The following is a 24,039-nucleotide window of genomic DNA, read 5'->3' as shown; positions in this document are numbered from 1 at the left end:
ATGGGTGGGCTATGTATGTATCTTGTAAGGAGGGATTGTCAATGGCATTATTGTAATTACTCAGTATGATTTTCACCATTTTGATGTTTCCTTTTGTCACTCCCCCAAAAGCTTAACATACTCTTTGAAGAGAGGTAGGTAGCCAAGTGAATCAGTAGCATGTAAAGGTTAAGCACGAGATCCCCTCGACACTAAACTGTATGCTTGTGCTGGCCACCAATTTATTCAATATAAAGTGCCTTTTTGACTAATTTGTGTGCCTTTTTGTGTGTTGTTGCTTGCATTCATAGGTCTACTCGACCCCATCGAGAGCCACACGGGGCCACGTCGATTAGCCCCGTGATAGTTGGTATCAGAGAAGGTTGCTCCTCAATGCACGTGACCCTTGCATAGCGACACTAGTGTTAGCGCAATGAAGCACAACCGTGAAGTCACCGACGAGATACAACAGGGCCTTGCCCATGCTTGGGAGACCGATGAGGCACTAGGCGATGAAGCCATCGCAGACAAAGCCAAAAAGGGCCGTACATCCAAACCAAGCAAGCGCGAAAAGTCTATTGGCAAGCTTGCTGCCTTTGACACAAGCATTCTTCGTTGCGAGGTGACCGTTGGGGAGATGTGTGATCGAGTGGAAGAGATCCACCTCAATGTTGAGACCATCAAGAGCTCCATGGTGGAGCTATAAGCCTGCTTGAACGGCATCTTGAGCAAGGTCCAAAACATCTTGAATGGCACCCTCAAGGTAGTCCTTGGCACAACATCCCGACAAGAAAGGAGCTCATCCCGATCCAACATCCAAGACCAAGTTGACAAGATGAGAGCTGAATGATCGACATGGAAGAGAGTCATGCCCCCCCTTGTACCCATTCAAGCACAATTAGAAGATATCAAAAGAGAGTGGATGGCCATGAAAGCAGCCATGGCCGCTCCTACTGACCTCCAGGCACAATTGGATGACATGATAGGAGACATGGCGCTCCTAAAGAGATTGATGGCCAACACTCCTAGCCCCTACTCTCATAAAGATCCGAGAGCCCACACCTTATGCCAGCTCCCGCGATGCTCGAGAACTTGACAACTTCTTGTGTCAAATGGAATAATATTTCCTTGTTGCTGGCATTGATGATGACCTTACTCAAGTTCGTACTATTGCTATGTTATGGTGGCACAAATAATGCCTAGACATTGAATGGGGCACGTGCACCATTGATACACGGGCCGATTTCAAGCGGAACTAAAGCGACAATTCTACCTAGAGAATGTGGAGTACCTAGCCCAAAAAAAAGTTGAAAGCACTCAAGCATGGGGACTCACTCCACGAATATGTCAAAGAGTTTTCAGCCCTCACCTTGGAGATCACAGATATGTCCGATAAGGATCTACTGTTCAATTCCATGGATGGACCGAAGCCATGGGCCGAATTGGAGCTCCAACACCACAACGTGCAAGACCTTGCCACGACAATGGTAGTGGCAAAGGAACTAATTGAGATGAGCTTTTTAGATGAGGAAGCCCCCAAGCCAGTAAGCCCGCGTGTCCCAAATTTGAGTGGGGGAGCAAGTCAATCACGCCCTTCATACGACAACTCCAGCTTCAATAAGCCAGCAAGATAAGACCACGAGAAGAAGCCACAAGGAGAGCAAGGCCCTCAGCACCACTACAAGCCCAAGACCACCGGACCCCCACATTCCTGCTTTATTTGTAGGGAGAAGCATTTGGTTCATGACTGCCCAACCAGGAAGAAGATCAATGCCCTTGTCGCCAAACTCAGTGATGATGAGCAAAGTGATGAGGAAAAGTCAGTGCAGGCGCCAAGAGTGGGCGCCCTTTAACTCTTCAACCTGAACATGGTAAAAGAGACAGGGTGGCTCAAGGCCATGAACTCTGTGGCCAAGGTGATTGAAGGCATAGCCCATGGGGTTGATTTCCAAGTTGGGCCTTGGACATGCAAGACTAATCTATCAGTGGAAGCAGCACTCATGCCTCACATCAACTCTTTATGCATCTTGGATGAGCGTTCCCCTTGCATGGTACTAGTTATGACTTCCACTAGGGTCCACGGGAAACAAGTTTCAGCATTACAATTTTTTCATGAAGAAGCCTTGTTCGAAGCCAACATGGAGGAAGCAGAGAAGTTCCCCACTCCACTAGCTGAAGAAGCCACCTCTGAAGCCAACCTCGATGCCAATAGGAAGCAATAGGCAATCAAGCTGTCCTCACCACTCCAGCAACAGAGTTCGTGCTCACCAACAACCATCAAGCAAAGTAGAAGACCTAAGGCTGTGTCCAACTTCGCCCACACCTACTACCACAACCACCAGGGAGAGCAAGTGCCACCCAAGCCATTTAGGGACCACTTTCGCACCATTCCTCAGACTAAATCACATAGTAGTCCTATGAGTAGTCACCCTTGGGGAAAAATTCATGGGAGCCAATACCTCAACAATCCAAAATATCATTTTGACCCTTACCTGGCCCAAACCTTTCCTATAACCAAACTGAACCAGCCACTATCATACCTTGAGTAGAAGACCTAAGGCTGTGTCCAACTTCGCCCACACCTACTACCACAACCACCAGGGAGAGCAAGTGCCACCCAAGCCATTTAGGGACCACTTTCGCACCATTCCTCAGACTAAATCACATAGTAGTCCTATGAGTAGTCACCCTTGGGGAAAAATTCATGGGAGCCAATACCTCAACAATCCAAAATATCATTTTGACCCTTACCTAGCCCAAACCTTTCCTATAACCAAACTGAACCAGCCACTATCATACCTTGAGGCCCTCAGGAAAGGACTTAGCCATAGGAACCCTCAACAGAACAAGCCATCCCAAACATGCCACCCAAATACACACTTTGGCCTTGGACAACAACTGGTTCGTGGAACAGTAGAAGAACCCTCCTTCTGCATCAACAACTCCAAGGGACCAGCTAAAGTCGATCTCCGAGGACGTAGATCGAATTGATGAGGGAGACTGTCACAAGTGACTCCTTCACCGCACCATCAAGCACCTTCCACCGTGCCATCAGAGTGCCTACAACGTGCCTTCATGGTGTCATCATGTGTGTTATGGGTGGGCTATATATGTATCTTGTAAGGGGGATAGCCAATGACATTATTGTAATTACTCAGTATGATTTTCACCATTTTGATGTTTCCTTTTGTCACTCCCCCAAAAGCTTAACGTACTCTTTGAGGGGAGGTAGGTAGTCGAGTGAATCAGTAACGTGTGAAAGTTAAGCACGAGATCCCCTCGACACTAAACTGTGTACTTGTGCTTGCCACCAATTTATGCAAATACAAAGTGCCTTTTTTACTAACTCGTGTTCATTCTTGTTGCCTTTTGTGTTTTGTTGCTTGTATTCGTAGGCTTACTCGACCCAATTGAGTGCCACACGGGGCCCCGTTGATTAACCCCGTGACACATGGGTAACAATATGTCGTGTCAACAAATCTAAACTCTACCTAAGTGCTTCAAAATAGCTGAATCTTCACCTCAGCCCTTCCAATTGGTCGGACCCCTAATGTATTATGGGAATTACAATTTCTTTATTTCTTTTATAATTTGGATAAAATGGAGAAAGACAGAAAGTGGTGTAATGCTGGTTTAAAAATGTTAATAGGTGATTCAGTGGCGGCTCATGAGGCCCTTTTGGGCCATTATACAAGGATGGGGATTCTCATAAAAATCGAAAAACCAAAAAAAAAAACGAATCAAATTGAACAAACCGAACCAAAAAATGCGATTAACTATATATATATATATTTATATGTATACTATATATTTTTTTAATATGTCTCACATATTACCTATATATTATATAAATATATATATATATATATATATACATATTTTATATTTATAATATATAATATATTATATTTATTTATAATATATAATATATTATATTTATTTATAATATATATAAAAAATATAAAAAAAACTGAAAAACCGAAGAACTGAATCAGTCAAAAACTGAACCGTTTTGATTTGAAGATCTTAAAAAACGGTAGGACTGATTCAGTTTCTAAAAAACTCTCATGATTCGGTTAACTGAACTATGAGTACCCTTACGCAAGGGACCCTAAACCATCATCCATTCATTCGGACTTAGTTGGGCCGGGCTCATGGGTTGGGTTGACGTTTTGCTAGGTTTACGGCTCTATTTCCAATCGAGTCAACTAGGGGTGTTCACATTAAATGTCAAACCAACCAAACCAGCCTGGACAAACTTGAGTTGGTCGGTTTTTCAAAACCATCGATCAGTTTTGGTTTATATGAGAAAATAAACCGAGTCGAACCGATCCTATATGTATAAGTAATTATTAATTAGTCCCTACCCTATATGTTAAAGGTTTATTTTTTATTTGTGTTTTGTTTGAACTTTGAAAAAAAATTGGTTATTTATAATAAAAACTAAAAATGTAAAACCAACACAAATATAATATAATAGTACACTATTTAATTCAGTTTTGTATAAACTTAAATATATATTGACAAAAAAAAACAGTTTTGCATAAAAAATTAATTGATTTAAATATATATTTTAATTTTACATAAAAACTAAAAAAGAAATAAACATAAATATATAATTTAATTTAAAATATAAATAAAAGTTCACCCAAATTGATCCTTCATATTTGGTCTGTTTTGGTTTAGTCAATAAATGAACTGACTAGATCGAGTCGGTTGAAAGAAATGATTCAAACCGACCCGACCCGCGAGGAGTGGGCTAGCGCTAAGTGGTAAAGAGTGCAGACGTGCAGTGGAATGGTTGGATAATCAGGGACCCAGCCGGTAGCTGCACTTTCTGTTGCTGGGTTCCAAAAATTTACAGAGAAACAAATCGTGCCGTGCCTTCATTCATTGTTGTCAAACAAATGGGATGCTTCGCCCCTACAGCTGCAATCGTACGATTGCCTCTAAACTACGCTTTCGCAAGGAAGAGCAATGGTGGGCTAAGAGCAAAACTCAACGACAATGACAATGATGCATTTCTCCAAGCGGCCATTACTGGCGCTTCTCTTCGGTTTCAGGAAACTCACCAACCAGGTACTCTTACCCGCTCAATAATTTTGATGGAAAATCGTGTTTGTATTTGCTTATTTTGGATTTTTACCGGGAAATATCGTTGAAAGCTGGTACTCTGGGTGGATTTACATTCGATGAACTGGAGTTGGGTGGTACCCGTTAAGAATCCTTATCGATTTTCATATACTTGCTATAGTTATTTCTTTTTTGAATTAAAACTTTAAGTGTGAACAGAACTTTCATTATTGGGGTTTTGTCGGTGATGATTCATCTCCAATGGAGTAGGCGTAGCATTTCCAGATCAGATGTGAGAAGAGTTATTCTGTCATTCTGATTAATCCTTGTACTTGCAGAGCCTCTTCTTATTGACCCATATGCTGGTTGTTTCGTTGCTCATGACATTAAGAAGGATATGACACAGTATCCATTTTCAATTACAACCCCAAACCACTATTGCCTTGCAACAAAGTTCATCGATGATAAGTTACTTGGCGCAGTCAACCATGTGGATGGGCCTAGGCAGGTACTTCGATTGGTTGAAACTATAAGTCTGTGTCTGTCCATTCCCTCATACGACTTGTCGACTTATATCCTGCAGGTTGTCTTGTTGACAGATGGTATGGATACTCGGCCATATCGGCTCAACTGGCCAAGCTCGATCATGATATTTGATATTTCTCAGGAAAGAGTTTTCCAGATGGCAGCTCAAAAACTTCATGGTCTGTGCCATTTCTTATTTCAATCTTGTGGATTATTATGAAATATCTGCAGTCTTTTATTATAAAAAATGCACTCTCTGCATCATTGTTATGACTCTTCATGGAAATAATTTTTATTCTTTGCTTTTTAAATTTTGAGTTTTTAAAATTACATAAGAATGCATTTGATTGCTTATATATATTAGGTTTAATTTACGGTGAACATCCGTTACCAAGAAAACAGAGTCAATGAAAAAACAATGATAGTAAGTAGTAACAATGAGAACAATAATAAATGAAACTTCCTGGGAGTATTACCCAGAATTTCTTTTTAACTTTTTTTGAAAAGGTTATACAAAATTATATTGATATTGCCAAAAATATACAAAGTCCCTTTGTACAAAGTCTATAAACACAGGGCTGCCTATGTATCAACAAACATATTGGAAATGTTAAAACTCTCAGTGGATGAAGTCCCTAGAGCTTTTCACAGAATATACAGTGGATGATATGTTGAGGAAATGGGACGAGATTGCTAGCTGTACCCAGACTAAAGCTGGGGTGAGTGTGTCTTGGACTCCCCCACTGCATAAAACTAAACTTTGATGGAAGTAGCATAGAGAACCCTGGACAATCAAGGATTGGGGGTGTCTTTAGGGATGAGAATGGGGTTGTTTCTGCCATGTTCTCAGGCCCAATTGGAGTGAGTGACTCTCTCAGAGCTGAGATCCACGCAGTTATGGAAGGTGTCTAGAAAGCTAGGGAGATGAATATCAGAAAACTCATAATTGAAGGAGACTTGGAGGTAGTGGTTGGGTGGCTGAACAAAGAAGAGAGCAGTTTATGGAGTTATAGTAATTTGAAGAGGAAATTCAGATGACTGGTTTGGGAAATGGAAGTTAAAATCAGTTGGGTAAAAATATCAGCTAATTCTTTTGCTGATGGGTTAGCTAAACAAGGGGTGGAGAGGGACGTCATGTTTTGGGCACAGATGTAATTTAATTGTAATCTTCTTCTGTTCTCTTTTTCTCTATTGTTTCTTCTCTTGGGGCTCATAATGTAGTTGGAAGATAAGAAAGTTTGTCTTCCTCTATGTAATTATTGTGATAATTAATGAATTGTGTTATTGATTAAAAAAAAAAAGTTTAACTCTCTGCAAAACAATCTATGAATGGAGAGCCAATCCCTAAGGAAATAAAAAGAAGAATTGATCACAGCCTCTACAAGTTTTCTCTTATCTCAAACGCTGTAGTTTTCCTTTTAGCCAGATTACCCGGAGAATAGCCAAAGGGAACAGATGAGCATTATATTTTGCCTTTCCTACTCATGCTTTTGATGTGCCATTACCGAAAACGGGCAGAGACAGAAGCAGGCTGACACAAAGAAATTGTAATGCCTGCTGATAATGATGCCAAATTTTACTCGAAAATTTGCAGTAGAGAGAGAGATGGCTGGAGCTCTCAGGATTCTGTTCACACTTCACATTAGAGAGCACAGAGTATTGTCTATTCTCATGCCCCTTCTTGACAGATTTTCTTTCATCAAGCATTTGTCTGAAACCACCACCCAAGCAAAGAACTTGACCTTGGAAGGTGCAACAGCCCCCATATAGCCTTAATAGTCAGGGGAAGAGTCTCTGTCCCCACTTGTTAGACCTTGGTAGAATGATCTGACAGAGAATAAACCAGATTGCATCCATTTTCGGATCCTACAGTCCTTGGTCTGAGGGTTACATATTTGATTTTGCACCTTGGAGGGCAGTTCTGCTACCTGGTTCATCGCCCAATCATTGACCTTTCTTCTAAAGGTGAGGGACCATATTATCTTGCCCCTCACCATGTTGTAGGAATCAGTAACTAAGGCATCTTTATTGCTGGCTGCCATGCAAAGACAAGGAAACACACCTTTCAAGGGTAGCCATCGCAGCAAGGGTCCTTCTAGAAGCTCACCCTGCTACCATTCTCTATCTTATACCTGATACATTTTAAAATTAGAATAAGACTTACAAATGCTATTCACATGCCACAACCATAAGAAAGATGAGAGCCCTCCACATCCCAACCATTGCTGCTTAAACCATATTTCTCAGCAATTAATCTCCTCCAAAGGCCATCAGGCTCAGCAGAGAACTGCCATAGCTATCTACCCAAAAGAAATAAATTGAATAATTTTACTCTTCTTATGCCCAAACCACCTTGCCCAATGGGTTTGCATACCTGCTCCCAATTAAGTAAGTGAATTTTGGGATAATCTTTCCAGCCTGTCCATAGGAAATCCAGCCTTGCATCATAGGTTACCCACCTTCCATCATGTTATTCTCACTCTTTGTGGGCCCCCTTAATTCACAGTCCCTTTCATCATCTCTTTTTTCCATTTCATGGAAAATGCCCACTAATCCCAAATCTAATTTGTATCTTGCCGTTAGAGGAACCCTGTTCTGCTGCATGGAGAGATGATGTAGCAAATAGATGACCCTTAAGATTTCCCATGTCTTAACTCTCCCAGCATGTCAAGTCAAGCCTATAGACATAAGTTTTTCCTAAGCATATTAGACATCCAAAGCTTAAATTCCCAATTTGAAAGACATCCAGCAAAAAACTAGAAAAGAAAGAACAGGATGGTAGTATAGGCTCTTGGTCACTTGACTAGCAAACCTTAGGGGTGCTCATAAAAAACCAAGGAAACCAAACTAACCTGTGAGTGTGTGTGTGTGTGTGTGTGTGTGTGTTATATAAAAGCTGAGGAACCAAACCGAGCAACCAGTTATCCAATTGATCTAGTTCAGTTTTGGTTTTTTGGAACGATGCAAAAACTGGTGGGACCCATGCTCATATATGGCTCCCATCAAAGAGGAAAGTAACAGCTGCACCCCCTGCATTTGTGGTTGTTGATGCCAAAGAGAACAAGATATTCAATTTTGAAATTCATTATATTCATGACAAATTGGATGAACTTTCTGGACAAAGAAGAAGATTTTGCATGCATGTTAGCTATCCATATAGTCTCATTCTTTTCTAAATTAAATCTCGTTGAATTGTAATTGGAATTTTATTTAGATTAAGAAAACCAGTTGCATGGTCTTGGAAAATATGTATCTGGCATGCCACAATTTATTGAAGCACTCGTAAGGCTTTTATCATCTGCTTAATACTAGTTACATTGTTGCATGTACCTCTTTTGTACTTTATCCAATGATAGGAAGTTTGTCAGTACTATTAATTCTTTCTATTTGGTGGTCTTCATTTTTGTCCTAGCATTATGAAAACTCAATTGGTTTTACTTTTCAAATGTCATGAAATTGCCTATTTGGTTCATATGGAAGAGTCATGCAGGATCACCTAACAATATCCTTTTATAAAATCTTTAGGGGTTGGGGCAAGGATTCCTAAGAGTTGCTTGTTCCTCCATGTTCCACTGGAATCATCTGATATACTAGCAACCTTACGCAGAAAAGGCTTTAATGGTAACCGACCCAGCATATGGGCATTTCAGGTGTGTTATGATTGTCAAAACTATCAATTTGTAGAAACTCAAATATTCCTTAAGTATCTTTCCTTGGCTTCCAAAATGCATAAATTGTTGGATGCTTGAGTGGGTTAACTGTATATGTCTTTGCAGGGACTACCTCTTATGACTTTGGCAAAGTTTACAGAGATTTTATTCATTGTCAGCAGTTTAGCTATGAAGGGGTGCCTTTTCCTAGGAGAATTGCCTGCCTGGTTGGTGGAAGCTGAAGTTGGGATCAAGGTGACTGTGCCATAGCCCCTATGTTGATGTTTATTGCTTGGAAACATTCACCTAAATAAAATGGAAGTATAATTTGCTCCTTATATTCTTTTGCAGATTGATAAACAGAAATGGATGGACAAGCTTTTTATGTGTAATGGTTTTAAGGTGGATGTGGTCTGCTATGATGAAGTTGCAAGGAATATGTGTAGAGATATACCATCGGGAGACTATAAAAGAATACTTTTTGTTGCAGAACAACTGCGCTTCTCAGATGATCAGGTAAACAAAAAAAGCAAGGTTAGGTGTAATACTTGCTGAAGGATGGGATATTTTGTAAAGCTTAAATCAAAATAAAACATAAGGCTCCCTTTGTTTGCAATTCAAATCCGAAATGGATACAAAATTTGCACTCTGTTCAGATTTGCATGTATTTTGTTTGTAAGCATGATCGATACCCCTGCCTAATACAAAAATAGCACTCATTGGCAGTGTAAGTTTTGCATCCCAAAACTGATGCAAACTTGCAATCTTATCCTTTGCAACAAAACACACACACACAAAGTAAAACTGAAATAAAAAGTAAACCATAGCTTGCATTCCTGTATATTTGGACTGCCAACAAAAGGGTCCTAAGGACAGAAGAAACATGGGCTCCAAATTCAAAATTTTTCTGGAATATTTGTATAACCATGATTTGCACTCCAGTTCAGGTTTGCATGTCTTTGTTTGTAACCATGATTTACACCCCTACCTAATGCATAATTTGCATTCATTAGCAGTTTAAGTTTTGCATTCCAAAAGCTGATGCAAACTTGCAATACTATCCTTTCAAACAAACAAAACAAAGTAAAACTTCGAAATAAAAGTAACCAGAGTTCGCATTCCTGTACATTTGCTCTGCAAACAAAAGAGTCCCATAAGTGCATGGGCTCCAAGTTTAAAAAATTACTGGCATATGTTGTGATCTGTCTACCTGAACTTGTTTGCCATATTTCCTGCTGTTTGGTAACCCCTTCTTAGCGATCTACCCTATAGGAGCTTCATTATACGACAAATATGATTTTGCAATTTGCATATATTCTGTAGTTGAAATTTGCCTGGGATTTTGCTGATTTTTTTTTTTTTTTGCTTTTTAGCACAAGTAATGTTGTGTATAAGATGATAAGCTTGCTGAAAGATATGCTTGGCTCCCACTTGTATGACAGATGGAAAATTGGAGAAGGGAATTTCAGAGGATAGAGGAAGAAGGAGACGAAGATGGATTTGAGGAACTCTAATAGAAGACAATGATTACTACCTCCTTGGCAGCGGATGTGACTTTTTATTTTCCATTTATATCGGTTGATTGGTCTGCCACACCGTGGATTACGAGTTACCACTTATCAAATAAAAGTTCCAACTTCCAAGGTTCAGGTAATCTGGTTCCAGACTCCCAACACCCTACTAAGATAAGAAAAAGGGTATATAAACATAAGATTAATGGAAAGTTGTGAATGCCTTGATTCATTGTGGCTCACGGAGCAAAGGCCAAACAGGTTGATGCCTCAAAGTCTGAAATATGGTTACATGCTTACACCAGAATATTAAAGTTGTTTTTGGCTTTTTTCTCTTATTTTTGTTGGTGTCTCATGTATGACCTTTGAGCAATCAACACGGGATTCTGTACTTGTTAGACAGAGGGCATGTGTATCCTCTCTATCAAAAGGTTCAGACTATGATACTGTACTGGAAAGTGCATTTATGTAAATTATTAGCATGTATCATACTGTACTTTGTAAAGTGTATCGTTTTCTCTTGCTTTCAGCCAAAATCCTCCTTCTTCTCATCGTCTAAGCCTTTGTCCCAACTAGAATGAATTGGTCACATGAATCTTGTTTTCCCATTCCATTTTCTATAGAGCCATATTCATCATTAAATTGTGGGTGCTTAAATCACTTCTTATTACATCCGTTTGAGTCTTTTTTTATCTGTCCCCAACTCTCCTATCCCCCTTCAACCTGTAAATGATCACTTTTCATAATGTTATAAATGGTCTTCTATGCATATTGTCAAACCATCTCAATCTAATTTTTCTCACTTTGTATGTGTTTGGTTCTATGGGTGTTTATGGATTAGATCATTTATTTGTACTTTTTCACTTTAAACGTTTATCTATACTTTTTCACTTTAACGTTTTTTACTTTAAATGTTTCCTGTTTTTGTTGTTTGGTTGGGCTTCACTTTAAAAGTTTTTTATTCTCTACCTCAGATTAATACCCATTAAAGTGTGCCACATCAGCATTTGGTTTCAAGAAACACTGGGCGTTGGGGAAAACAAGAATTTGACGTTTCTCCAAATGCCCCATGCACAAAAATCAAATTGTTTCAGTTTTCTACCATTTATTTGATAAACGGTGAAACCAAACAGGTGTTTCATATGCAATAAATGTCAATGCCTATGTAGCACTGATGTGGCAGTGTTTTTTCAATAAATGCCCACGAAGTGACGAAACCAAACACAACCTTTGTCACCTAATAGATTTACTCCTAGGTTCCTTCGTAACTTCATTTTAACAATATCCTTTCTAGTTTTACGGTTTTACCACTCATCCATCTATCCAAGTATTCCCATTGTTGCCACTCATATTTTGGATATTTCGTATCTTGATTGCCCAGCATTGCTCCATAATATAACATTGTTGGCCTTAAAACATTTTTTTATAGAAACTTTCCTTTTAACCCAAGTGGTCTTTCATCTTTCCCTTTCACGTAAGACTCAAAGGGGTGCTTTCAACCAAAAAGGAATGATAAAATATCACTAATTTCTTAAAATCATTATTGCTTTTTTCTCCTAAATGCATGTTGATATGCAACTAATCTGTTTTGAAAGAAGTTTTGTCATCAAACTGGTGTAATGTGCTCATTTTGGATAAAGATGTGTATGGCATCAAGGTTCAAACTATCAATGCTGTCGATATGAAATTTTAAGGTATTAGAGTTTAAATCAATCGATACTAATTTTTAACTTTTTTCATTGAACATTTTACCGGTGGAAATGTCATATTATATTTTATTATTTAAAAATTTGAAATGGAGTCATCATCTATAGCATATCGATGAGGTCAAAAGGAGCATCCAGCAGGAAGAAAACAAAGTAACATCACCTACGTACTATATTCTATTTGAGCATGTGGATTATGTCTATCAGAGTCAATAACCAAAAAAGATGAAAAAAATTGGTCTAATAAATGTAATATGACAAAAATATTAGTCAAATTTAGATTTGTGTTGAATACGTTTTGTTTTAAATGTCTGAAGTATAAAAAAATCATCACATTTTATATGTAGATATTTGTCTAATATATTAAGTTTATGCATTTGTAAAAGTATAAACAAGTTTTTAATTTTTAAAGTAGATATAAAATTAAAAGTTCCCAAATTTTTTGTCCCTTATTTTTGAAAATCTGAATTTTAGAAGTATTATACATTTTTTCAAATTATTTGTCTATTTCTCTTATTCTCTATATAATTGAAAAAGTGTAATTCATGTAATTTTCTTAAGAAAAATGTCAATATGCATATAATAAGCGTATTATATGAGAATTTACTATGGATTAATGATGATGAGATTAGCAAGATCATGCCTTATAAACTTTTAATATAAGAATATATTTTATTAATTAAGGAAGGAGAAAGGGCAAATTTAAGAAATTATTTGCATATGCAAATTTTAATTTTATTAAAAAAAATCAGGATGCAACTAGGGATGTCACAGGAATCAATTGACAATATATAGTGCCCATTTGGGAGGGTTTATGCAGTGATAGAGCTACATTAGTTGAGCCACTTCTGAAAAGGTACTTACCCTAGGGCTGTCACTGCGTCAGTTCTAAATCGATTATGACGGTTCTAGTTTCATGATTTTGTCCCAGCTAATAATTGGGTAGGTTCTATTTCTTGCCTGTCCTGAATGAATCAAACTTGGAACCAATTGTTTTATTAAATACATAGTATTTTCTTAAATTTCTTATAATTTTTATCATATTCTATGTTTGAAATAGTAAATTTGATAAATAATATATAAATAATATTAATTAGAAATGTTTAATTTATTAACAAATAAATTATTTAGTATTTTACTATCATTTTTATTAAGGTTATAATATCAATTTTAAATTTTAAGTTATTATTTGAATAAATAAACATAATTTTCAGTATAACATATTAACCAGAGATGGTTCTGGCTCCGTGATTTTGTTCTAATTAATAATCGGTTCAGAATTGGGTCCACCCTATCCTGATGCAGGCCCAACCCGTTAACAGTCCTAACCTATTTTAGCTTCACAAAAAGTTAGAACTTGATCCCAAGTCTCCGCTACAACCAGCAAGAGGCCTTACCGACTAACTAGTTGACTTGTTGGTTTTTTACCAAATTCTGCTTCACAACTTTTCAAGTTTCACGGCTTGTGCAACACCAAAAGCTGCTATTTGAAATCTTCCAAAGGGCCACATAAACTTTCAAACCTACAATGCCAACAGTTGGCTCAGTTCGGATTTTTCACCTAACTCAAGTGACTCCGAATTTCCTGCCCATGCCTATCCATAATTCACTACCCCCCATGAATTGGGAACATCTCCGCCTGTATAATACTATGTAGAGGATGAGATGTTCTCCATGTGTGACTGCAATAAGTATGGGCAGAATTCTCGTGGACTGGAGATCCCGACTCAACTCAAGTGCCCAATCCATTGACAGCTTTAGATGCAAGCGTGGGTAGTAGGCACATGTAAGACATGTCAATGATATTCAAAAATTTGCAGTCCCATCTAACATTCAATCAAATTATCTTGGATTGAGGCATTGCATTTATGTAATTGATTCGGATTCGAATTTTGCAATTTGCATCTGGCTAATAATCTGATTCAATTGGGATTTGACTCCGTACAATCTGACTGTATTATAATATTATTGATTTTAATATATAAGTTTTAATATAATTATATTTAAAAATACAAATTTTTAATTTATTTTGCATATTAAAAATTAAAGCGCAGTTGGATAAAATTCAAATCCAATCCGAGTCCATTATTCATTCAGATCTGATAGAATTTCAGATTGGATTCGGAAGAAAGTTTTCAATAATCGAATCAGGTCCGGATTTTGTTGAATCCAATCCGAATCCGATCCGATTACAGTCCTACCCACGAGGAAAGAGTTCCGAAATGTCAGGAAGACCCTTTAAATTTTTGAATATACAAAGCAATCCCGTAAAATTTCAAAATACCGTTGAGTGATTGAGTCTTCCTCTTCCAACTTCATTCAGGGTTGGTTGAAATCGAGCTGGTGGCAGACTGGCAGTATATAGGGTATTAGTATTACCTTCCCGACTTTCTTCAATGCGAGCATCTACGAAACTTGTGTCTCCGACCCATCCCACATTCCATCTTTCCCACCCGACTCCAGATGCCTTTATCTGGAACACCCTCATACGAGCCCATGCGCAAGCCAGAGACGGAACCACGGTACAGACCACTTCCCCCCTTTCTATATACCTCCGAATGCGCTCCCATGGTGTGGAACCCGACTTCTACACCTTTCCTTTCCTCCTCCACTCTTTCAACTCTCCATCTCATCTCCACTTAGGAAACCAAGTGCACGCTCACATCATTCGCCTCGGCCTCGCCTCCGACACCTTCATCCAAACTTCACTCATCAACATGTATTCCTCTTGTGGGAATTTAAGTTCTGCCCACCAAGTCTTTGATGAGATTCCGCAACCCGATTTGGCTTCTTGGAATTCGGCCATTTCCATGAATGTGAAATGGGGTCTTGTTGATACCGCCAAACATCTATTTGATTTGATGCCCAAAAGAAACGTCATCTCCTGGAGTTGTATGATAAATGGGTATGTGCAGTGTGGAAAATATAAAGAAGCTCTTGCATTATTCCGAGAGATGCAGATGTTAGAAGTAGACAATGTCAGGCCAAATGAATTCACAATGTCTAGCGTTCTTTTGGCTTGTGGGAGGCTAGGTGCTCTTGAGCATGGGAAATGGGCCCATGCTTATATAGAGAAATGCGGAATGGAAATCGATGTGATCTTAGGTACCTCATTGATAGATATGTATGCAAAATGTGGCAGCATCGAGCGTGCAAGGTGGGTATTTATCAAATTGGGACCTAATAAGGATGTGATGGCCTGGAGTGCTATGATTTCAGGTCTGGCAATCCACGGTTATGGTGAAGAGTGCCTTGATTTACTCTCAAAGATGCAAGACCTTGGGGTGAGACCCAATGCAGTAACATTCTTGGGTGTTTTATGTGCCTGTGTACATGGAGGCCTGGTGAGCGAGGGGAAAAAGTATTTCCAGATGATGACTGATGAATTTGGTATTACTCCTCTGATCCAACACTACGGTTGCATGGTGGACCTTTATGGGAGAGCTGGTCTCATAGAAGAGGCATGGGGTGTTGTAAAATCTATGCCCATGAAACCTGATGTGCTTGTGTGGGGAGCTCTTCTCAGTGGATCTAGAATGCATGGGGACATCAAAACATGTGAGCTTGCTCTCAAACAACTTATTGAATTAGAACCCACAAATAGTGGAGCCTATGTGCTTCTATCAAATGTCTACGCAAAGATGGGTAGGTGGGAGGACGTGAGAGATTTAAGAAAAATAATGGAAGCAAAAGGGATCAAGAAACTGCCTGGATGTAGCTTGGTTGAAATTGGGGGTGTTCTACATGAGTTTTTTGTGAGAGATGAATCACACCCTGAGACACAAGAGATCTATTTGATGCTCGAGGAGATCATGAAAAGGTTGAAGATGGAGGGATATGTAGGAAACACTAGGGAGGTTTTGCTTGACTTGGATGACGAAGGAAAGGAGGTGGCCCTTGCCCTTCATAGTGAGAAGTTGGCCATTGCCTTTAGCTTTTTGAAAACAAGCCCAGGTACACCAATACGTATTGTTAAGAATCTTAGAATATGTACCGATTGTCATGATGCCATAAAGATGATGGCCAAGGTTTTCAATCGAGAAATCATTGTTAGGGACTGCAATCGATTTCATCATTTCATATATGGTTCATGTTCCTGTAAAGATTATTGGTGATCCCATCCTTGGGGAAGGAGGAAGGGGACACATACAGTAATATTTAGCACCATTTCACTCTCAGCTTGATAGGTTGTTCTATTTTATTTGGGTTACATGAATTTGTTGAATGACTCTTTGAGCCTGAAGTTATGAAGTGGAGGGATGGGAAAAAAATCTCTTTTCAAGCAATCACAATTAGAGGATAACTCCAGAATACACAATTTGATGTTGTCTTCAACAAATGACCATGACAAAATTGGTGGAGATGTTATAAAATCTTTCTGGTGGTATAAGTTTATAATAGAAGTACACAAGCAAGGTTAATCTGTACAGGTCAACTGATCAAGTCCCAAAAGGGGGTCAAATTTCACTATTCATTATTTATGCATTCCTGTATGGGTTAGGATGTAATAAGTATCAGAGATGGAAACCTTGCCCATGTTGATGGGAAATGATTTAAACCATCACATCTGTAAAATAGCCCCTTTCTTGTCTTACAGATAAATACCTATTCAAGGTGTACAGCTTCAGAAAAGAATCAGGAAGCCTGTTTTATCCACCCCTTTTGTTGTATGATCTTCATCTCTTTTTTTAGTTTATTTCATTCTCTTGCTAGAGTTGTAGTTCTGTACATCAATGCTTCAGATGATTTATTCTAAAATAGATGATTGATGTAGGCACATTCGGCTGGCCTGTACAAGACTGACGTGTGTCGAATAGAGGATGCCCCGCATAGGCTTACCATGAGGACGCTCAGGGTTACCTGACGCAGACCAGGCGGACCCAATCCCAAGGCGCCGCATGGCTCTGGCGGAACATCTCGCCAGGCCTTCGTACGGTTCGCATCTGGACCATCCGAGCGAGCCTTGGACGTTGTCACGTTGAAAGGCTTTAACCGTTGAAATCAAGTTGGGAATATGGGATTCTGAATCGGCAATCTGGGATTCTAGGGTAAGTCCAATTAAATTAATTTTATTTTTTTTAGAATTTGAAAAAAAAAATGGCCAGCTCTTCCCAAAACCCCAAGTTTAGTAGCCCGATTTGGAAAATATTTAAAATAGAGGATGTTGAGGAGAAGGGGAAAATAGTAGTTTGCCAAAATGTAAGAAAGACTTTAGCTATTGTAGAAAGGGTGGTACTGGCCATTTGACCAGACATTTCTCACACATGAGAAGGAAGAAGAAATAACCCACAACTTAAATGAATTTTTGAAATAATATTAATGGAAAATAAATTTTAAAATAATTGGGAGAAGTCAGAGTCTCGGAGAACATTTCTCGCCGCCAATCCTGCCATGGCACGTGATCCATGATCTACTAATCCCTCCAGTGTCTACAAGCTATAGGTCCATTGGAGTATTGTTTAGTTGTTTTAGTGCAGGACCTGTAGGTACCACACTACAACACTACCACTGTACCAGCCTACCAGGGTTGGCTAGATGCAGTTATGAATCATGATGCAAAATATAAATTACAACTTTACAATTACAAGACAAAGGAGGGCATGATACTACAAACTACTACAATACTACATACATTGGATATTTGGTTTTTCACCTGAAGCAGATGATGAAAGTGTGTGTGAATGCTTTCATCATAATGTATATGTAAATTTTGTTTAAATTGTAAACTTTAACAAATAACCCATAATTTTTTATTTTGTCAAATTATTATTAATTTTGTTTTAATTTTATTTAATTTATTTGCTATTATTGTAGTTTTGTATTTTCAATTTGTAACTATATAGTCTATATAGTCTATAATTCTATGTTGTATTTTTTATATTTATTAATTTATTCCATTTTCATATTTCATTCATCCAAGTATGAAGTTTATGAAGTATACAACCATTGTATATTTCATAATTTCAATATTTGTATAATCACATGCTTTGTAATTTGTATCACTATTCATTCAATTTGTAACTATATTTGTCCCTATGAGATTAATGTTTGTTAGTTTCTTCTTGATCTACCTTGTATAAGATCTCAGTTCCTTTGTTCATTGTTTACCTTTTTTCAATCTTAGATACACACCTTAGATTTGGAATTTGAAAGGTATAGTCGCCTTTTCTCTATTGATGTGAAGATAGGAGATGAGAGATTTAGATGATTTTTGTAATAACTTAAAAAAGAAAGTAATTTCATTATGTTGACTTTTAGAATTGAAGCTTCAAAAGTTTTAGTACAAATCGCCTTGAAGTACAATGCAGTTAGTGGTATATAGAGGGTAAGCCTTGGCACAATGGTTGGATGATTGCTCCATTGTGACTTGGATGACCATGATTCAAATCTTGAAAACAACATCTATAAGGTTCTACGCCAGTATTAAATACATGGGGCCCGTATCTTTTACAATAGGGCCCATGAATTTATTATTGGCATGGAACCTCATCATTGGTCTAGTTCAGTTAATCCAAATTCCTAGCTTGTTTGTTTGCTCTAAAGTCTAACATGGGAAAGTGTAATAATTACATTAAGAAGTATATTAGTATTGGTAAATTTTTATTTTCTCTAAACTTTGAATGTAAAGAATGTTGTTCTGAATTCCGGATTCTAAAAATTATCAAATATCCATTTTGATCAGAGATATCATTAAAAATTAGTGCTTGTCTTTTTTGAGTATCATTGGAAAACAAAAAGTTGTATGATTATACTTTAAAAGATAAGAAATAAGAAAAAACAAACAACCGTTTTTCTTCCTCTTAAAAGATGAGAGTTGAGAGGAAACGGGCAGACCCTCCCTCTATGTATGCATAGGGATGAGGGTACATACATTTATCCACATTGGTGGGAGCCTGGTGCATTACACCATGTTACATCACATCATTTAAGTGTCATTTGTTGTATGTTATTGTAATACCCTTTCTCCCTACCAAGTGTCTGAAACTTGGTAATAGATAAAGAGTATAGGAAGCATGATAAGAAAAAGGATAGTTATGTCATTTCACAGTGCACTTGGTCATTACTCTACCAATTTCAAGTTTTCGACAATCGACACAAGTCGTTTTTCTTACGTTATCCAGCTTTTCTTCTCTCTTCCCAATTCAAGTGCAGCTGCAGGGCGGAATTTGTTAATAAACACTGTTCAATTTTCAGTTTTCTGAACAACGACGGTAAAGTCGTTCAGATTAAGAAAGCGGACTCTGGTTGACATAGGGCAGGATGTAATGCAGCCTTGGGCCCTTGGCAGTTGGTCATCGACTCATCGCCGACTTGATCAGTCATTAAGCGCTTGTCTCCATAGACGGTAATTTTCAATTTAACTTCACTACTTCAGCAGTATTTATTTCCATGTAGAAGGGGCAGAAATAAAAAAAAATTGCTGCAAAGAGGATTGAAGACCATAGAACAGTTTGTAGCTTGTTTTGTGAATGGTCCATTGTCCAATGTTCAAAGTCTTCCCTGTGTTGTGTATTAAGAAACTAGCCAGTGCTTGGGTGTCTGCACTACATATTCAATTCCACTTTTCTGGTCATGCACTTTGAATCATTACACTGCTAAAAGATATTTGCAATAAGAAGGATTGCAGTAGTTACTAAAGACTATATCAAATGTTTTTTATTCCTGATGAGATAACAATCTCATTTCAGCCACAACTACAAAAGCAGAAAATAAAGAAGGGGAGGCTGGGAAAATGGAATGGGGAAAGATAAAAAGTAGACCTCGTGTATATCCCCATGTTGACTTTGTAACTAATTCGAGGATATACATACAAAATGTCCACGGCACCAAATCTCGGATCCTCAATAAGTCGTGTCCCGTAAAGCAGATTAAACTTAAACCCAAATACAGATGAGTTTTCAACCCTATACAAACATTTTTGAGCCAGATCATAGAGATGGAAGGAAATAACCAAGTTCTATCTACCTTGTAATTTAAACTATCCTTTTATCTCCATTCTATCATGCAAGGGCACCCGTGCAAGCCGTGGCCGGAGCACCATCAAGTTGCTTCTTAGTAGAGCTGTACTTCTTGGTGATGAACCTGAAATAGATATGAAAAACGAGTTTAGGGATTTATAAAGGAATACTCAAATAGATATTTCAATCAAGGTACTGATGCATAGACGGGTCAAACCCCTGCATGGGCCAAGATGTTCCAGCCTCCGTAACAGTAATTGATATCTTCAGCTGATAAAGATCTAGTTAAACTGGAAGTATATCTGTGTGCCCCATTTGACATAGTTTGGATTTCCTACACTAACCAATCACTGTGACAGGTGTTCCATTATACATGTGTAAGCAGTATTTATTGGTATAGGAAGTGTACAAGAAAAAGTGAAAGAAAACCAAATTACATTTGACCTGGCAGTTCAGCAGTTCAAACCAGTTTATCTAAGGGTTGGTCCAATGTCAGACAGTCATTACTAAGATTTAGAAGACAGGTTTTAATGGACTGCAAAGGGTCATACTTTATCTTCCTTTGAGCTGATGACCAAATAACAGTATATGAAATAGCAGACTAATGAAGCTCCATTAGTGACAAAAACTAATACTCAGTGCTGGGCTCAAGGGGCCCTAGAATCTGTTCCACTGAAACATCCACTGTATTTTTTATACAAACATCCACAGTATGTTTTATCAGAATATAGTCCACCGCATTTCTTGACAATTAACAACATACAGTAGACATGCATTTGAGACAGGTTTTCAGAAAATATGGAGTTCCATGTTGCAGGTCTCTCCACCACACTGGCCCATGTAGATTAGTACTGATGGCAGATGGTTATCACAATCTAACAGGTAACATTAACGAACACAATAAACTCCACCTATTTTTCAAAAGTGGCAGGATCATTATTGGTCATTAACCATAGGAAGTGAAAATGTTGTTCTTGTTCAAAGAATAGTAGAACACAGGTAAACATTACTTCCAATGAAAGACAAGTTCTTAAAGCCAGCACATTACCTGAAGAAATCTCTCCATAACAACTCAAACATCAACCAGTTCATTCCAGTATCAGATGAGCCACTACCACCATCTTTCCTGGGTGCAGCAGCAGATATTGTTCTAGAAGGCACAACGTCATTCCAAGTAAGAATATTTCTTGACAACTCTAATATATTAAACATTTCATAGAACAAAAATATCGATTGATCCAAACCTGATTGCGGATTTCTTTAGTTCATCAAACATGAAACGGGGAGAGAGGCAGCCCATAGCTAGCCATGGTGAGATTTTGCAAGAGAAATTGGCACCATATATGCTATCCCGGCTGCTATCGTTACCACCCTTGTTTGGTTGTGAGTGGCATTCAGCTGCAAACTTCTGAAGTCTCTGCAATGCTTCTGTTTCTCCTCCTACAAGAGCATTGGCAGCTGGTTTTCCATCCTAAATGACAAGAAAAAAAATCTTATTATCATAGTATTTATCACAAAAACAGAGCTTTTTTCAAGGAAGAGAAGATCAGTAGATTATTAGTTACAGGCTGCATTAAGAAGTGAAATGTGGTAATATCCAAAACCAACATTAGTCTTATGACTAATCTGCATGGTTAGATGTGTTACACCAACTATACTAGATGTTAAGAAATATATGTAGTGATAGCAAAAATCAGCAAAGGTACAAGACCTGTAAATAATTATGCATGGTTAGAAGTTAGAACTATTAAATCAAATACACCAGGGTTAAAATTGAAACAAAGCAATGGAAAAGGCCAGGATAGAAATACAAATACATTTATTGATTTTACCAGTTTAGATGTCAGTTTATTGCATCTTTCAGAAAATCATATCAGTAGCAGCTGTTATGCGGAGTCTCTCTTCCTCGTCCCCTCTCCAAGATACTACAGTGATCTTTCTTGCACATGAACTCTTTCCCTCTTCCATTAGGAAACATACAAACCAAAAAGCAACCCCTTGATTGCAATACTTCCATTACTTAATATCAAGGTTTTCTTTCACAATTATCAGTTTGATAGAGTGTTAACTGTACTGAATGTATCCACGAAATTTCTAGCCAAAAGGAAAATAATAAACCGAAGCAATGCAGCATGAAGTTTAACAAAATGTGATGGAGAATATAAAGAAAATTGAATAAATACAATAAGTAGAACCAAGAGACGAACCTGAGCCATTGTGGCAGATGGGTTGAGACCCAGATCCAACAAGGTGGGAATCTCACCGGGCTCCACATCTCCTCTCGCCGGAAAACCCCTCAACTGATCCAATGCAGCAATTGTCTTCCTCACTTCCAACCCCTGCACCTTCTCCCTAAACCCACCATAATTCGATGGCATTTCCTCCAATTTGAAAGGCAAATCGTCAACATGGTACAATGTACTCCCCCAGAAATACTTCACCTCCACACCTTCCTCCTTCATCGCCGCCTCAATCTTATCCTCCGCCCGAACTTCGTCGTGCGAAACCTCCCTGTGCGCATACACAGCATCGGCCCCAATCGCCCTAGCCAACTCAACTAACACCACCTCCGGATTTCCAATTCTGACAACAAGGTCAGACCCCCTGGATTGGAGGTTCCGCCGAAGATCTGACACTGATTCGATCAAGAATGTAGCACGGTAAGGACCTGTCTTGTCGAACCCGGACGAAGATTTACCGTAGTCACGGGGGTCGAAGCAGTAAACCGGAAGGACCGATATGGACTCGTTGTTTGCGGAGGTCAGGCATTCATTGTCATGGACACGGAGATCGTTGCGGAACCACACGATGGACGAGCGACGGACGCCGGTGGGGTTGGACGGATCGGAAGATCGGCGGGGGCCACGGGAGAGGGGGATTTGAAGTGGGGAGGCCGAGATGGTAGACTTGAACGATGGTTTGGGAGGAGCAACGGAGGAAGAAAGAGAGAGGTGAGATAGTGAAGATATCTGGGAAGGGATTTTGACCTTGGTGGGATGAGGGGAGAGTAGAGAGGATTTGGGGGGAAGGAGGAAATAGGTTGGGAGGACGGTTGAGAGGGAGAGAGAGATGGAAGCTGTAGATAGAGGAGTGATGGGTGTTGAGGATTTGGATGAACAAATGGTAATTTCGTCCTGGTCGTCTTCTACTTTGCACTCAGGCTGCTCTACAGTTTGGAGGTTGGGATCCATTGTAGCAGGTTGTGCAGAGAGATGGGTGGTTGGATAGCGAAGCGCCGAAGCCTTCCGTCTTCTGTCTCTCCTTTCCTTTCCTCCTTTGTGTGTCTGTGTCTGCTCTACGGTCTATAATCTATATTTTGCTTTTTCTGCGTCCATTTTGTACACCTAACAATTTCCACCAACCCTTCGACAGCTCTGTTATCCGTTCCTACGCTGTTTCGAGCCCCATAGAGGTTCATGGTGTTTTTCAACACAGACCGTACACGTGTCCCATGAGTCAAAGCCAATATACATTGTATGGATTTCTTCAGCTCTTCTCCATTTGAACATTTTTACTCGATCCAACCCGGGAAAAAAATGTAAAGTCGGGTTAGGGTTGGGGTTGGGGATAACTCAAGGTGGTTCAGGGTTGGCCTCAACCTGACCTGCACTGTATGGTTGATCATTTTTGCTTGGGT

General features: G+C 38.8%; 3 protein-coding genes across 3 annotated transcripts; 2 read left to right on the top strand and 1 right to left on the bottom strand.

Annotated features, from left to right (window-relative positions):
* Positions 1-4,788: 4,788 nt before the first annotated feature.
* On the top strand, positions 4,789-11,274 carry LOC148867547 (S-adenosyl-L-methionine-dependent methyltransferases superfamily protein). The gene is made up of 7 exons (XM_088977841.1): positions 4,789-5,058; positions 5,391-5,560; positions 5,636-5,756; positions 9,103-9,227; positions 9,354-9,482; positions 9,579-9,743; positions 10,670-11,274. The coding sequence occupies exons 1-7, from the start codon at positions 4,887-4,889 to the stop codon at positions 10,739-10,741; spliced, it is 954 nt and encodes a 317-aa protein (XP_088833967.1). The 5' UTR covers positions 4,789-4,886; the 3' UTR covers positions 10,742-11,274.
* A 3,470-nt stretch (positions 11,275-14,744) lies between these two features.
* On the top strand, positions 14,745-17,396 carry LOC148867546 (Pentatricopeptide repeat (PPR) superfamily protein). The gene is made up of 2 exons (XM_088977840.1): positions 14,745-16,398; positions 17,219-17,396. Exons 1-2 carry the CDS (start codon positions 14,841-14,843, stop codon positions 17,245-17,247), a joined length of 1,587 nt encoding a protein of 528 aa, XP_088833966.1. The 5' UTR covers positions 14,745-14,840; the 3' UTR covers positions 17,248-17,396.
* A 2,678-nt stretch (positions 17,397-20,074) lies between these two features.
* Positions 20,075-23,791, bottom strand: PHR2 (photolyase/blue-light receptor 2). Its single transcript, XM_088976756.1, has 4 exons — positions 22,610-23,791; positions 21,647-21,873; positions 21,451-21,552; positions 20,075-20,526 (listed from the first exon to the last, which is right to left on the bottom strand). Exons 1-4 carry the CDS (start codon positions 23,591-23,593, stop codon positions 20,445-20,447), a joined length of 1,395 nt encoding a protein of 464 aa, XP_088832882.1. The 5' UTR covers positions 23,594-23,791; the 3' UTR covers positions 20,075-20,444.
* Between the last annotated feature and the right edge of the window lie 248 nt (positions 23,792-24,039).

This window comes from Nelumbo lutea, chromosome 3 (genome assembly GCF_056320005.1).
Source record: "Nelumbo lutea isolate HS-2025 chromosome 3, American lotus-T2T, whole genome shotgun sequence".
In the NCBI taxonomy this organism is placed as follows: domain Eukaryota; kingdom Viridiplantae; phylum Streptophyta; class Magnoliopsida; order Proteales; family Nelumbonaceae; genus Nelumbo; species Nelumbo lutea.
This window is presented reverse-complemented; position numbering and strand designations above follow the sequence as displayed.